At 42.2% G+C, this 17,434-nt stretch overlaps 1 protein-coding gene across 1 annotated transcript; it reads right to left on the bottom strand.

The window, feature by feature from the left end:
* Positions 1 to 2,733: 2,733 nt before the first annotated feature.
* On the bottom strand, positions 2,734 to 3,831 carry RPRM (reprimo, TP53 dependent G2 arrest mediator homolog). The gene has a single exon (XM_063292279.1). It carries the CDS (start codon positions 3,474 to 3,476, stop codon positions 3,048 to 3,050), a length of 429 nt encoding a protein of 142 aa, XP_063148349.1. The 5' UTR covers positions 3,477 to 3,831; the 3' UTR covers positions 2,734 to 3,047.
* Between the last annotated feature and the right edge of the window lie 13,603 nt (positions 3,832 to 17,434).

Below are 17,434 nucleotides of genomic sequence, written 5' to 3'. Positions count from 1 at the left end.
GCAAAATGCCCCCTCAGTATGTGCCTGGGTTCATTGCTACCAATACCCAAAGTGCAACAGTTTGACCCAAGGGATTGGAATGAAAGACCACACAGATCCATCTTGGTGCACCTCTTATAGGGCAGCTAAGCATGCTCTTGTCTTTCAGGGGCTTGTTTTTTTAATTACTGTAATTTTTAAAAAAACATTATTTTTGTTCAATTGTTGTTTTATTTCACTTAATATGTTAATGCAAATGATACTGCAGTGTGAGCAAGCAAGCTTCGGGGCATTGCACACGTAAGAAAGAGGCAAAGCTTTGGTCAGTTTGGCAGACCTAGCATGCTCCTGAGCCCATGGATGTGTGGCGTATTGCAAAAGACACCTGGGTCGAAATGCAGTGCTGCCCCCCATCACTGGCTGCTCCTTCCCCATCTGAAATTAGGAGTGTCTCCAGAGACGCTCTCTTGCACAGTCAGCCAATCAGCTCATTGGTGGAATTTTACAGGTATTTTCCAACCATTTTCAACCATTCCATCTTTGCCCATTGTTTCTTCCGTGTTTTCTTTTTTTTGCTCTTTTTTGCTCAGAGTCCATGAAGAATGAATAAAAAGTATGCTTCTCTGTGAGCAAGAAATAGGTTCCCTTTATTCCTTTATAAATGGAAGAGGCAAAGGGTACTGCTCAGTTCAAAACACCATTTGCTAACTTCAGGCTTTGTGGCTCATAAAAGGCCACTGATTAATTTAGATTTGCTTTCCTTTGCCCCACTGGCTGCATCCAGCTCAAGACCCAGGCTATGAGTTTGAAGGGGGCGCGGGGGGGGGGGGGGGGGAGGAGATCACTTACCTTGACTGGACTTTAATGCAATTTTCCTTTTCTATACCACTATTCCTTTCCATTTCTAACACATCTAGTTAGTTTTTTGTTGTCCTTCTTCTGCTTCCTTAGCTGTTACGTTTCTATGATAATCGCCCCTCTCCTGCATATTTCACACATAAGCTACACCTGGCAGTTGTCTTCCATGCCTTATGTACATACAAACACTTTGAACCGCCTCTCTCCTTTTTGCTTTAGCTCAGCCCCTCCCCAGCGGTGTTCTACTAGTTGCTCTGGCAGGGGATGATAGGGATTGTATTCAGGATACCCAGAGGGCACCGAAGTGGAGAAGGCTGCTTTAGATCACTGCTTTCCACGAACATAGTAACAGCTCAACTTTATTGTGGCATACGTTGTATTTTACGCAATCTATATTCTTCCTTTTACAAAAAGAGAAGATGGAAAGGGAGGACAGCTATGGTTTTTTTCCCCTCTTAAAAAAATGTACCAGTTTTAACTAGCCTCATTAAAATACAGTTCTAGAATAATTGCATGTTATGTTACAGGAATGAATCGTAATTTCTTTAATTAAAATATTAAGGGAAGAAGCCATGGAATGTAATCTGGGACTGCTAGAAAGCAAAGTGGATGGATTTTTGTTAAATATTTCTAACTTGGAACACCATTCTCTTTAAGGAAGTTACCCTATTTATAAATTTGAATCTAAAAGAAAGGATATTCAGTGCCTTCCTATGCCTCTCTCTTATTCCACAAGTGGAAAGAAGACTGAAGCTGATAAGAGACAGCTTTTGGCTTGTTGCAGATTGCTGGTTCAATCAATGAGCCAAATCTGATTCAATTAATACTTCTCTCTCATTGGTTTCCTGTCTATAAATAACTGCACTCACAGAAAAATTGCTGTTCTTTATCTTCCCTTAGTAATAATTGCATAGTATTCCCATATGGATCACCTCCATGATTGAAACCTTATCACTCCACAGATCTTTCCTCTTGAATCCATACCTCATAAGGAACATGAAGAAGGAGCAGCATCTGAATCTTGACGTTTTGTTGTTGTTTGTTTATTTATTTATTTTTCAAATGCCTATTACCGCCCATCTCCCCCCAAAAGGGGGACTCTTTTGTTGCTGTTGTTAAGCAAAACACAGGTCCTGTAGTATCTCAGGGACCCTCTGTTCTCTCAGTTTCTTCCTGCTCTTAACCCTTTCCCTCCCATCTCCTTGTCCTTGGGCTTAATCTGCTGGACAGTAAGCAACCCCATGTGTCCCTCCATCTTTCCAATGCTGATCACAGCTTCCCTGAACTTCAGTGGAAAACTGCTGCAGGAGACCTGGATGAGAAGACTCAGGCAGATTTTATTAAAGGAAATTAAATAGAAAAAACCACACAATTAAAACACTTTTTCCCCCTGCCTTTCGTTTGTATAAACCAATGCAATTTCTAAAGCCATGAGTGCAGTGGTCAAACACACTGGCTTTTTAGCCATGGACAAGCTGCGCAAGAAGTGATAGGTACAAAATACAAACAGGAGGCTACAATTTTAAAAAGGAGAGTTTACAGCAGAAAGTAGATGACTTGAAACCCCCCCTTCACACATCAGCACAGGAGTTTCTGTTGCAGACAATCAAACCAAAAGTGAATCGAACAGACACCCCACCCCAAAAGCACCAGAGTCAACCTCTCACATAGGATGTGCTGATCCTCCCTACTCAAATCTGGAAGGAAAATATCTTAAAAGAGAGCATAAGATTTTTACAATCAGCCTCAAGATCAATTTGCTCCCTCCCCTTAAAACAAAGCATCGAAGCTGGAATCGTTCAGCCGGTGGCATTTACACTGTTATATACAGAACACCAAGGGCTTCCCATCGCTGCCTCTCTGCCACTTCAGCCCTGCTCCTGCGCACGACCCCACTCTCCTCACTGCCCGACGAGGTTGGGGCTCTTCCCCCACCTGCCCAGAGGTCGAGGGAAGTAAAACCGCGGCGACTTCACCTCCCTCCCCCCACGTCCAGTCAAAAGTCATCCCAGCTGGCTTCGGACTGAGTTCCCTTGACTCCCCGCTACTATCATGCCCGGCCCGTCGGGAAAGAGGCTTGCTTCTCCCTCGCCCGCCAGGAATTGCTTCCACGGCCGGAACTGCCTTCCGGGAAAGGCAACAGCAAAAGGTCGCTTCCGAGTCCCCGCCGCGGCTGGAGTGGCCAAGCGGGCTCCTGGGCGGCACCGCGGTCAGTAAGGGCCCACCGCCACCGTCTCCACCTCCTTGGACGGCCTCCGATCCTTCACCAGGAAGTTGATCATGCCTTCGGACTTGATGAGCAGGTTGCAGCCGAGGAAGAAGATGCCGAACACGACGGTGAGGGACAGGACGCACATGACGGCGATCTGCACCACCCGCATGATGTACAGGCTCCTCTCGTCCGGCGTGGCCACCACGAAGCCGTCGTCGGTCACCACGGACTTCGGCGTGAAGGACTGGAGCGCTCGCTCCAGAGAGTCAGTGCTGTTGGCCAGCAGCAGCCCCAGCGCCTCGGTCTGATTGCCCAGCGAGAAGTTCATGGCCCCGGCGGGAGGGAGACGGGGCTGCAGGCACTGGCGGCGGAGCGAGAGAGCGGCGCGGCTTCCCCGAAGATGTGCTCTCCGCTCAGCGAACCTCATGCGGCAGCTGCAGGGGTGGCCCCAGGAGGACAACCTGTGGCGCGCAACGGCCGGCGGCTGGGCGTCCCAGGCAGGCGGCGCGCTCCCTCGCCTGGATTGCGGGCTCCTGCTGGGGACCTCGCCGGTCCGCTTCTCCGCGAGAAGAGCTGCCGCTGCAAGGAAGGAGCCCGTCCAGGTCGAGAAGCCGTCCCTGCCGCGAGGCGCCGAGCGGGCTAGCAAAAGTGGAAGACCAGCGACTGAGCGGAGCGCCGACCGGCAGCGAGAAGGAGAGGGACGCCGCCAGCCCCGCGCCTCGGAGCGGCTCTTTTGATACAACGGGAGACGGGCGGGTACAAACAGTTCTCGCCCGCCGCCCGCCGCCCGCCCCCCGGCAGCGTGGCCTGGAAAAGAACCGGCGGGCAGACACGCGCCTCGTCGCTCCGCCTCGCGAGGGGGTGCTGGGCGGGGCAGAAGGAGGCGGTGGGGCAGCCAAGTGAGGCAGACTGTGGCGCACTCTCCAAATCTGGGGCTCATTGGCTGATTTTCTTTTTAGTTGTATATTAGTTTGGATTTTTTTTTTTAAATGGAAGCAAAATGAAAATGTTTGATACACCTAACTATCGTGATGATTTTAATTTCAGTTTAATCAACAATTACGCAGTGCTCCCCAAAGGTTGATAGGGCACACTTTAAGGACAATACATGGGTTATTCGAAGCGAGGTACCACTGGCTTTCTGCTTGATCTGACTTCTGTTATTTGTGTGCTTCAGGCTGCATAAAGTTCTGTAATTCAGAATTACTATTTCAACTAATTCTCTACTGACCAAAACTAAGATAGGTTGGACTAACGCTCCCCCTTTTATAAAATGGGGGGGGGGAGTCTATTAAGGAATAACCCCTGACTTTCTGCTCTCAAATGCAGCATCTTGGCAGAAAACGGGTCCATAGCGTGTCAATAACATTTAGAATTTGGATCCAGCAGAAGACAGTCTAACAGAAGTACATATTCACATATCAATAAATCAAAATTTGGCCAAAGGAATCAGAAGTACATGCTTATACAGGAAAAGGACACATACTGAGCAACAAAATAAGATTTTAAAAATAGGAAAAATAAAATACAAAAATCCAAGTTAGATTTTAAAAGATAAAGCTCTACTGGCAGAAGCAGGTAAGTTTCTGGAACCATTTTTTATCTAGTATGATCGGAAGGTCAGCGGTTCGAATCTGCGTGACGGGTGAGCTCCCGTGGCTAGTCCCAGCTCCTGCCAACTTATTAGTTCGAAAACATGCAAATGTGAGTAGATTAATAGGTACCGCTTCGGCAGGCAGGTAACGGCGTTCCATTTAGTCATGCCGGCCACATGACCACGGAAGTGTCTATGGACAAACGCCGGCTCTTCGGCTTTGAAACGGAGATGAGCACCGCCCCCTAGAGTCGGACATAACTGGACTTAATGTCAAGGGAAACCTTTACCTTTTAAAGATTTAATTCACACAGTAGTATGCAAAGTTGTCTTTGAACTTGATTCCTCTACAAGGAAGCTGTAATAAATAACCTTTAAAAAAATTAACATTAAGCTCAAAGGCATATTCTAACAGCTGGCTCCTAAGCTTATGCAGAGCTTGACTACTGGTGACTACATGGACACAATCATACCATTTTCTTGGCAATGCTAAGGAAGTAATTTTTCATTGCCTTCATCTGGTTGTTTGTTTGCTTATTTATTCATTTTGATACTGTTACTTCCCAGTTTAGCTTACAACCTTGTTATACCCAAGTGGTCTCCCATCCAAATCCAGATCAGGCCAACTCCTGCTTAGCTGCTGAGATCAGAAAAACCCAACTGCTACCATCTGCTGAGAAAACAAAAGAATTACACAGTGATTATTCTTTTAATTTATTCTAATTAGCAAACATGGTAAGTTACATCTGTTAAGATATATACATTTCTCCCAATACACATATAAAATGCCAAGGATTCTTACAGTGAAATCTTAATGGCCATTAATTAGTCTTGTTTATCAACTAGATGGCTTGTGAGAAAGTGGGCTCAAAAACATTGGGGTGGGATTGTAATGATGAATTTATTTTTTAAAAAACCAGGGAGATCCAGTGATTAAAAAAAATGTACTGGTTTATGACTAAAGACAAGCATTGGCTCAAGTTGTATAAAAAATTGGAGGTTCACATACCTTAAGAGAAAGGTACAAATTGAGAAAAATCATCCTATGAATAGTCTATGATTATTAACAGCTTGCACCAGTAGTTCAGGTCATAAATCACCTGATGTGATTTTTGATTCACCTTCTAATTTGGAGACGTGATGCAAATGGAAAGCAAGGAGAAAATATCCAACAGGATGTAACTGGATCTAAACATTTTCTCCCATTCATTTAGTTAGCTGGTTGTAAAGTCAGGTGCCAGATGGTCCCATGTGTTTCAAATAACACCTGCTCTACCCATCTGCAGCAAGATAACTTTAGTGAGAGCAGCGTGTGAAGTTTCTAAACAAAAAGCATGATGAATTAAAGGCCAGAAATTGAATTAAATAGGGAGAGGACTGGGAAAATAAGTATTTTCTGGAGCCAGTTCATCCAAAGGAAAAATGGCAAGGAAAAGGAAACATCAGCATCAAATGACTTCTATCTTATTTCAGTGTTTTTCTACTGAACACAGTCACTCCGCAAACCTTGTTTTAGAGTGTTAGGAATTCAAGGAGACGTGTCTTGAATCATGTGTGCTGCTTACTGCAAGAAATACATACAACTTTATTATTGCAAAGTAAAACCAGCATCAGGATCTTTCAAAAATATTAGCCTATATGGTGCTATCAGCAATAGTTTAATAAAAGGATACTGACATAACATCATAACATAGCTGCTGTATACACTAAGTCAAGCTCAGTATCTGGTGGTTTCATGGACATGGACCTGTAGGATCTGTCTCATTAGCTAAATAAAGTGATGCATTAACTTTCTTCTTCGACAATTTCTCTCTGTAAAAACAACACATCTCCAAAATGTCAGACTGAAATTTGGCATTATGCTTGGGACAGTTTTTGAATTTGAAAGAATGAGAGTTGAATGAAAATCACAATGTGCAAAGTTACATGAGCTGCGTGCTAAGCATCCTTTACAAATTAATGAACTTATTTCAAGATTCTGTGCAAAGCACTGCAGCAAGACCTCAAGATGGGCAAGGCCTTTTCTGCTTCTCTAGAACAGGTTTTCTAAGATCAGTCTTAGATCCATTAGATCCAGGATGGAGGCAGAACCCAGTACTCAATCCAAACAGCATCTTGATCTTTAAGGGTTATGCTGGAATCTTTATGATAGAAGACTTGAGGTAATGGTAAAAATAACCTAGCTAAAACATCTTGGGGAAGGTCAGGTTGAAAATAGGTATGGATGACCAGATTGCCAGAATGTGGTACTCAGGGCTCTTTGGTCTAACAACTCCATTTGCTACTGTTACCAGGAGTTTGCTGCAAGACCTAGCTTTAAGTGTGGCCCATGGGCCACATTTGGGGTGCAACTTATGATGCCTCTTAACTCTCACCCCCAACAATCTTCTCTGAATCATAGAATCAGAGGGTTGGAAGGAACCTTGGAGGTTTTCTAGTCCAACCCCCTTGGAGGCCACTGTTTTCTCTGCCCACTCCTTGCTGCTCCATCTGCCATCCCTTCCCTCCCCTACACTCTGTGAACATCTTGACCATCCTTTTTTGATTCCCCACCCCACCCCTCCAACTTTCTGTACCTGCCTGCATTTGTTCTTGTAGCACTCAGTAATGCTTTTGCCATCTGCAGCCACCTTAAATGCCTTGGGCAGCCCTGCGCTGTTTCCCAGGTAGCTTTTGAGCCTGCCTACAGGCCTCCCATTGCCCCACTTTCCCTCCAGATTCCAATATTCTGTGCAAAACTTGCAGCTATTTCTTTTTCCTGGAAGGAATTAAGATAGAAATGGTTTCTTCCATCTGTTTCCCCCTCAAAACAACATTTCCCCTTTTACAGAGGTTATAATTGCTACTGACCATTGGGAGGCACTAATCAGCCAGTTTTGTCTTTATTGAGACTCATCAGGCATTGTAGCAGCTATAAACATCCCTTCTCACAAGTTAGTGACAGACAGGCCAAGATAGCTCTAAAACTTAACACATAGGATTGTCGCCTAATGCAAAGGTACATGAGTTCAAAGCTTGTAAGAGTTTGGACATATGGACACTACCTATGCCTGATAAGTCTCCATGAAGATGAAACCAGTTACATAGTGCCTCCTACTGGTCAGTAGCAATTACAACATCTGTAAAAGCTATATAAGCCTCTTTTAAGGGGGGAGGTCATGAGGCCCAGATGAGGGCCCCCCACAGTAAGCTTTCCAGTCTGAGATTCTACCGTACATCTGAAGCTCATTTGTTGTAGCAATTTCCCCCTTTTCACCAACAGAGGGCAGTATATACTGAAAAATGACCCTCAGAGCCACAGGGCCCTCTACTGGTGTCAGAAAAAGGCTTCAGTTTCACTTTTTGGAGTCTGTTTTAAAAATAGAAATAAAAAAAAAGAATAAAGTCAATGTTTAAAATAATAAATAGAAACATAGGAAATAATAAACTTTTAAGTGTTGAAGAGAGCAGAATAATACAATAAAAATGTGGCGCTTCCCATTTTGGGAATGCAGCCCTCTGCATGCCAGACAAGCTTCCTTGTGGCCCACAGGCTGACTGAAGCTCCCTGCCGCTGTTCTAAGGCTTCCAGATTCCAGGTTTTCTCCATTGGAAGCTGGACTGTCATCCAGCTCCAGGATCCTTGACTCTTGCACGTGCTGGGTTGCAGTGTGACAGCTTTTGCCTCATCTTTTCTTAGAAATCACAGTGCAGCTAACACTGGTTGTAGAAGTAGGGAGAGCAGAGGCATTGTGTATGTGTAAACATGTGTGTGCATAGGGGTATTTGTGTACGTATGGGATACATTTCTGCAGGTGCATACAAATCTTGCTCTTGGGGCCAAAAATGTAGTCCACCCTGCTTTAGGACAAAGGTAACTCAGGCTGAAATGTGCAGTAGCCTAAGGCTGGTGAAAAAGTCCCTCAATGTCAGCCCTGCAAGGTAGGCCAGGTTTAGACACCGCAAGGACCCCATGAATGCAACTTTATGCTGGCTGGGGAATTCTGGGAGTTGAAGTCCACGTATCTTAAAGTTGCCAAGTTTGAAAAACACTGTTGTACAGTATATCCTTAGGGGGGAGATGGGCAGTGGTAAAATTTGACAGACAGACAGACAGACAGACAAATAAATAAATAAAATCAGAAACTTGAAAGCCTGCCAGAGTTCCCCTTTGCCCCTATTATACACAAGGCAGGGGTATTTTTTTTCCTCCTGCTTTCCCCTTCCCCAGGACTCAGTTGGCATTCTTCCTCCCTTAACAGCATCTGCATGTGTTCCTCAAGGTTATCTCCATATTCCTCTATACTCAAAACATTTTAGATTCCCGCCTGCCATCCTCCACACTGTAGTGATATGAGGGGTAATTTAATCAAGCATCGCTAGGGATGAGCTTCTAGTGGCATGTATTTCCCACTTAGCTGAGAGGAGAAAATGATATCTGTTTAAACCAAAAAAATCCTGCAAGACAAGCAAATGCTTTATTTTGTTTATTTCTTTATCAACCTGTGGGCCACCTCAATCACTGGAGGCAATCTAGACACTGAGATAAGTTACGGGAAGAGACACCGAAGCCTGGCTCCCTTCCTCTGACAATTGCATAGCTCCTCTTCCTCATGGATTCCTCATGGCATCTCTCACATTCTCAGGCTGATCACTGCAGGCTTAGTAGCAAGAACTTGGCAGGGAGGGAGGGAGGGAGGGAGGGATCTGTCTCCCCCCAACCAAAAACGCAGCAAACAGAAAGCAGTGCTAAACAACGGGGAAACATTTAAAATGCTGAGATAACCCACTGAGAATAATGTGACAGAGCTGTACACACCTCCTGTGCAGCATTTCGTCTGAGAAAAGGAAAGGAAGAGATGGAAGACAGAGCATATTCTAGGGCATGCAGTGACATCTAGTGTGTGTAATGCACAATAGGCACTGGACAGAGGCTCTGTTGGCTGAATCTGAAACTTTAAAGAAATCATGCCCAAAGAACACCAACAGAGTCCCTTTGTTATTCTGAAAATCCAAACAAGATTTTGCATAACTGCTAATAGCCATGGACTGGTACCAAAGGTTAATAATGGTTTTTTTTTTTTTTGAAGGAGTCTCCTCACAAATATAAATGTGCTATCTTCAAAAAACTGTGATGTTATACATACTCCAGTTTCCTGAACAGTGAGAACTCTAGAGGTGGAAGACTTTGGGTCTTGTTTAGAAGAGGGTGGACCCTTTATTTCAGGCGAAGTCTGTGCTTGGTCTATGAATGGAATGCTGGAGTCTAGACTCCAAAACAAGGGAATTTAAAGGGAACAAAGTAATCTTGGGTAGAATAAAAACTAAACATGATTTATGCAAAACATCTTGTGCTGTACTGAAGTTAAATTACTTCGAACAGTTGAGAACACCCTGTGTATTTTGTAATGCCCTTGTTCTGTCACATTAAAAATTACATTTTGGTAAAAATGGAGGGGGTTGTTTCCAGGGACCTGGGACCCTTGATTCAGCTTTTTGCACCCTTCCCATAGCCACAAGAGATTTATTGTCATTTTCTAATTTTTTCTTGAGTCCCAGTCTGCTCCAAGTTGCTACATCTTGTATATTAAAAAAATGAGGACCTGATGGTTAATTCATGCATATATCCTGTAGTACTGATTTGGCATCAAGAGAAGATGACTTACTTGATTCCAGGTTGTTGCATGAAAAGCCACCTGTAACAATGTAGAAGAAATAATCAATAGGAATCACCGCACAGGAAGGAGAGATCTAGGACACTACAGCTGACAAATGTATAGGGAAACCTTGTCTCCGTGTAATTAAGGGAGCAGCTCTGCTTCTGTTAAGATAAGGGAGAAGAAACTTGAAGGACAGTTCTTCCTTGGTCACCCATCAGGAAATCCTTGAATATGAAGCCACCTCATCAGCTATTTTTCAGTTCTCCTCATTGTTTCTGGCTTCAGTATGACGTCAATTCAGAGGTGGCTGAGGGTGTTCCAGAATCACTGGAGTGCTCAGGTGAGAACCAATGTCCAACACCATGAGAGGTAAAAGGGATGTGGGGTTAAATTTATTTTGTATTAGGAAATCTCAATATGTTTCTGATCAGTACTGGATATTGGACTAGAATAGGAAAGAATTCAGGTAAGTTTTCATTCTTGCTAACTTTAGCCCAGGCATCAACTCCACTGTTTATTTTATTCCAGGGGAACCAACTTGATGGACAGTCCTTACCATTGGGCATGCTGGTAGGGTCTGATATGAGTTGAAATCCAAAATATCTTCATGGAATATTATGTACATATAAGTGTTGACTATTTCCCCCTCTTCACGAGGAGCTGAAAACAACTTGAAGGCACATGATTGATTGATCAATCAACCAATCCATCAATTTCCCCTTTATTTCATATGACTAGAAGAAATTCCCTGTTGGATCAGAGAAAAAACCCTTCTTAGGGCCCAAATAGAGATGCTTCTGTAAATCCCACAAATAGGACATGAGCCACACTATTGAGCCTCCACCCTTGTCTTCCTGAGCAGCCAATCCTGAGAAGCAAATCTGTCGATAATCAATAGCTATCATGGTTAACAGCCTGATTCTCCACGAACTTTTCTAATTCCATCCACTGCTATTAGTATTAAAAATGATTTTGCTTAGCCTGCATATTTTCTTACTGTTAGAAAAGTCATCTGCTGTATTTGCAGGTTGGATCAATGCTTCTGCATCATTGTCAGCACTGTGGACTACACTTGATTTGGATCAGGCGTGAACATCTGCTCTTTTTGAGGGTCTATCAAACAACTTCGAAAGATTTGGCACTGTCAGTATGCACAGCTTGCATTTGACTTCTGGTAGCCTACACTTTATAAGAGAGTTTATGATTTTGCTTTGCAAATGCTGACCTTAGTGAGAATCAAAGCAATCTCCAGCAAAAGAGACAGTCCAAAAGTTACACTAGATTCAGTATAGATCTATTTTCATTGTATTGGAGTTCTTATTAATGGTTCAGTTTATAATTACATACTCTCACCATAGTAAATCCCAACTGTGTGAAAAACAACTCACTTCACATACCTGTATCTGTGTTTTCCGACAGTAAACATCCCAAACAGGAATTTCCTTTATTCATTTTATTTCTAGTCCCCTTATAAGTAATACCTTTAAGGTATTACTAATATACCTTAAAGGTATTACTTATTTCGTTATTACATATAACGAAAACAAAAGGAAAATCCAAAACATAAAGGAAGACAATATATTACAAGCAGCAGAAACTAGAACAGCTATCCCAAGCTTCAGAGAAATGGTAGATGTAAAATAATTTTAAAAACACAGCATAACAACAGAACTATCTAAAGAATGTAAACGAAAGAGAGAACGAAAAGGTCTTTGTTTCATGGGCACAGACAGCCTCTGTTGAGGATGGTGCTCCATCCCCAGGGTGACTTTTACTGAACAGGCCTCTTACTCCCAACTTGCCACTTGCCTTCTCTGGCGCGTAAGGGCTCCTGGAGCAATGCCAAACCCCTGATAATGATCTCAAAGTTTAGGTAAGAAAAAGCAAAACAAGAATACTGCTTGGGATACCACATGTCATGAAAACCTTCATAAAGAAAAACTAACGTTCTAAACCGTTCTGAAATGAACTAGAAGCCAACGTTGGGGATTGGACTGGTATAGCTGATAGTTTATTGATTGATTAGTCTTATGACTGTATCAAAAAAATAAGATAAAGGCAAAATACCAGATCTGTTTCCAGTTCAAAATAGGTAAAAGAAAATGTATGTATAAATGTATGTATAAGTATGTACATAAAAGTACATACAGTATGTGCTAAATACAAAGAATCAGCATTCAGATAAATACACCACCTTTACACGATACCCCAATCTGCCCAATCTAATGGATTCTTAGCTGAACTGCCTTGCCTATAAACTGAGCAGTTCTGCTAACAATGTATATGTTAGAGCCCAGGAAGAAACAGGACAATCTGCAATTCAGGTCCCAGAGGGCTGTTCTTTCAAGTATGGATTTTAAATATCTAAGCTTAATTGGGCCATACAGTTGACAATCAATAAAACATGAGCAATATCTTCGATGGCTGGGGCACCGCATATACATGTCCTCTCATGATATGGCAAGTGATGGAAGTGCCCATATTTGGCCATGGAATCCAACAACTCAAATCTTGCTCTAGGATAGACCCTCCTTAGGAATTGCATCAAACTCGTTGACAGGTACTTTTTGGTTTGGAAAGTGGTTCTGTTCTTAGCTTTATGATATATTTTTTTGCCAATAACTCCATGGGCACTGATATCTAGGACACTCTGTTTAAAGATTTCCTTTGCCTGGGAGGCAGACTGGTATAATAACACCTCATTTCGTTTAGTTCTCTATCTGCCAGATTTGTATTTAGGAACATTCAAAGAGAGGCCCATGTACATTACACTGCAGTAGTCCAAACAGGAAATAGCAGGGCAAATGGATGACTAAAGCCAGGCTACTTATCCCATTAGGGTCAGAGCTGATGTACTAACCGCAGTCTATCCATCTAGTGAGGTCCTGTGTCCTTGTAAAGATGGATCTACAAATACCATCAAAGTATGAATCTATCCATTAAGGCAGGAGCAGGCAACTTTCATGGCCTGGAGAGTAGTTGTCGTTAGCTTTTGAGTAGCACATACCATGTCTAGTGACATGATGGGTAGATCTTATTTTTGTTTTGAAAGTGTTGGGGGGGAGATATTTAAGATCAAAATGGATGTATTCAACGCATCCAGGTTAACTTTATATTTTAGCATAAAAATTGCACAAGTGAAAATTAGCCATCTGGCCTCTGAATTTCAGAAATGCAATGTGGAGATGTGATGGGGCTGCAAAATGGGGGGTGGATGGTGAATGCAGCCTATAACTTGGCAAGCCTTGCTTTAAGGGGAATGTGAACCATGCCAGAACTGGGTAATGATAACCTACCTGGACAGGTGGACCACCTCTAACTTTGTCTCCATTTTATCTGGATAAGGCTTCAGTTTATTGGTCCTTATTCAGACCATTACTGTAGCCAGCCATTGATTAAGTATTGCACTGCCTAATCTGAACCTGATAGAAACGAGTAGGTATGTGAGAGTGAGAGTGCAGTGTCATTAGCATATTGATAGTCTGCATTCTAAATCTGTGGAAAAACCACACTCAGCTGTTTCAAGTGGACGTTAAATAACATTATAAATCCTTTGGGATCTAAAGCAAACGTGCCATGAGGCTGAGCAGATACAGCAACCCACCTTCTGAAAATGTCCATACAAATCTGTTCTGTCAGCTTAATGCATCAGACTCTTTAGGAGAATATATCATGATTGATGATATGGAAAGCCATTGAGATGTCAAGGGGAATCAGTAAGATATACTGCCCCTGTAGTTTTCTTAGCAAAGGTCATCCCATAGGGCAAACAATACAGTTTCAGTGCCAAAACCGAGTCTAAAGCATGAATTAAATTATTTAAATGAATTAGAAGAGGAATTAACATATGGGATTTATTTTTATTGTTTTACAAGAATCCTAAGAACTGGTGAACTGGGAACCAGAATTTTGAGTAAAATGTTTAAATTAATATTAAAGAATTATTAACCTAGAAATTTGTTTTGATGCTAGAACTTTAATGCATTTGTGGCCCTTCTACACAAAATTCCAGTTCTGGTGAAATGTAATAGTAGTAGTTGTTGTTATTATTATTTTGTCTGTTCAATTGTGTCTGATTCTTGGGAGACTGCCTGGAGAAGTCCCCGCAGTTTTCTTGGCAGGTTTTTCAGAAATGGTTTGCCTTGGCTAATATCCAAGGACCTAATTTGTGTTCATATGTTTACAGGTTCTAACCAGCTTTTGTTCTTGTATATGTTTTGTTGAGGCATTTTTTGATATTTGCTTGCTTCCTTTACCTTCACTGATTCCATCTTTGCATGTCACATAAACATATCTAATTAACATTTGGGAAATAGTGTTGGAGGACAGGGTATAATACTAATATAGTAGGACTGAAGCTGTGCCACATTTGTGAGAAAACTCTATAAAGCATGCTACCTAGATAAAATAGTTGAACAGAAGTTCACCAGATTTCTACCAACCTCATTTGCTTTTTGACATTGCATTTGAGATTCACTCGTGTTTAGGAAACCTCAGCCTCTGACTCTCCAAGTATGTCTCCTGATCCCAAATCTATTGTGTCGCCATCTGTTATGGGTTGAGGAAGCAAATGTACTTTGCATTTTCAAGATATTAATAGTGCCTGCAGGTACAGAGAAGCTGAATTCATTTTCAAGAAGAGAAAAGCAAGTTCTAGGCCTACCTCCCCCAATGTGACATATGATTGCCTATGGAAATTCTAGAAATATATTCCAACATGTTTGCAGGCCTTAGTTTGGGAAAATCTGTTCTATCACATATCCTGAAATACTTTTGCATTTTCCCCTACCAAAAGGGGAAAGTGTTTCTTCCCTTGTTGACATGAGGATCTAATAGTGGTTGGGCCATCTATATTAAAATGTAACTGGGGAGTGCACAATCTTCTGGTGACTTGGGTCCAGATGTAACAAGGAACACAGTAGGGAAGGCAATGATACATAAAGGATGGAGCAGCGTCATATACGGGCAGGTATGGTATTCAAGTTTGTTCTGCAGTTGGGGGTAAGACTTTGGAAGTTTTCTTTGTTTTTCAAATGTTAATCCTATTTTAGGACATACCATACATATTCGTGTATAAGCTCTTCTGTGGATAAGCTGACCCTTGAATTTTTAACCCAAATACTGTGAAAAATACACCACCCGTGGATAAGCCAATCTTAGACATTTTTGCATGTTTTAATTTTCACAATTGGCTTATCCATGGGTAATCCATGGATTACCCACTTTTCATGGTATTTTGGTTAAAAATTAGATAGTTTATCCATGGATGGGCTTTTCTGCAAGTATATACAGGATATATGGGTACTTTATCCTTGGAAGAAGAGCAATGACAAATCTCGATAAAATAGTTAAGAGCAGAGACATCACACTGACAACAAAGGTCCGCATAGTTAAAGCAATGGTGTTCCCCATAGTAACATATGGCTGCGAGAGCTGGACCATAAGGAAGGCTGAGAGAAGGAAGATCGATGCTTTTGAACTGTGGTGTTGAAGGAAAATTCTGAGAGTGCCTTGGACTGCAAGAAGATCAAACCAGTCCATCCTCCAGGAAATAAAGCCAGACTGCTCACTTGAGGGAATGATATTAAAGGCAAAACTGAAGTGCTTTGGCCACATAATGAGAAGACAGGACACCCTGGAGAAGACGCTGATGCTAGGGAGAGTGGAAGGCAAAAGGAAGAGGGGCTGACCAAGGGCAAGGTGGATGGATGATATTCTAGAGGTGACGGACTCGTCCCTGGGGGAGCTGGGGGTGTTGACGACCGACAGGAAGTTCTGGCGTGGGCTGGTCCATGAAGTCACGAAGAGTCGGAAGCGACTAAACGAATAAACAACATATGGGTACTTTAAAAAAAGTATTACTATATAAACTCATGTATAAACCCATCCACAGACAAGCCGAATCCAATTTTGGGGATGTATTTTCCCAAAATGTAAATTCTTGGCTTATTTGCGAGTAAATATGGTACGCAACAATTTCCATATATTTCCTGCCTCTGCGCTGCAGGATATTACGGTGCTGATTTTCAACATTAATGGCCAGAGGCTGGGAGCTGAGGGACCATATGACCCCGGGATGTCCAGTGGCTCATCCCAGTACTAGAGGGGATGAATATGTTCCATACAACAATGGGATCCACTTGCAGGTTAGAGAGGTCCTGGAATACTTCTCCAAAACGGAAACAGCAGTGTTTGGGGGAAAAGGTGGCAAGACCTTATTAAAGGAAATTACCTTCACTAGCATTCATATCCTGTTCCACATTGTTGTTGGTACATTTGAGATGAAAATGTCATAGATATGCAAGTGCCTCCCTCTGAAATACACACCTAGGAACAAAAGAAGTTTGTAGACCTGAACAGCGTGCAAAAGCCACATAAAATATTCAAAACCAAAACCAAACAAAAGTTAGATGACTGACCCCAACAGAGAAGATAATCACACCGTTCACAGCAGTTGACAAGAGTTTCAGCTAGTGTTAGATCATTAGCACTATTACAGGGGGAAAAAACCCCAAAACATTTATGACTATGCTGTACAGCTAACTTTAGACGTGCATCTGGAGAATACTGGCTGTGCATGGGCGGAACTTGGAAATTCTCACTTTAGATTCAGAAAATTTCCTGTGCAGAGGCCTGCTGCTAAATGCTTAATTTGGTCAAACATTACAAGCTTTGTATTATGAGCAGAGAATTACATATGAAATGCTGACATCATTGACAGTATTAATATTTTGCACTAAATATTAATACAGGCATAAATATATGAAAGGCACCTGCAATTTGTGGAAGGAACTTTGTATCACCACTTTCATCTGCAAAATGTCCAGTCTCCAAAATTTCCATTTCAAAACCCCTTTTCAGTGCTACCTTTTTTGAGGTCTAAGGAGGTAATACATGGGAGTCCAGCTCCTGAACTGAACAAACCGGTGTTTCTTTCTGACAACTTCCTCATCTCCCAGAACATTCTTGACCACCTCAACTTACTTTCTTCTGAAGCAGGCAGATTTTCAAATAAAATTTGAGATGTAGTCATTTAATATTTTTATTGTCTAACAGTGCCTTTTGGAAAATGTGATTAAACAGGACACTTTGCTTTGCAACAAGCCAGCTTTTCATTTTTTTTAAAAATGTAAAGGATATTAATATTAATAC

Source organism: Candoia aspera, chromosome 1, assembly GCF_035149785.1.
Source record: "Candoia aspera isolate rCanAsp1 chromosome 1, rCanAsp1.hap2, whole genome shotgun sequence".
NCBI lineage: Eukaryota > Metazoa > Chordata > Lepidosauria > Squamata > Boidae > Candoia > Candoia aspera.
The sequence above is the reverse complement of the archived record's forward strand: the minus strand, read 5'-3'. Positions and strand labels throughout refer to the sequence as shown.

Excerpts from the sequence above, each read along its gene's own strand:
- RPRM (XM_063292279.1), bottom strand. The coding sequence starts at position 3,476 with ATGAGGTTCGCTGAGCGGAGAGCACATCTTCGGGGAAGCCGCGCCGCT.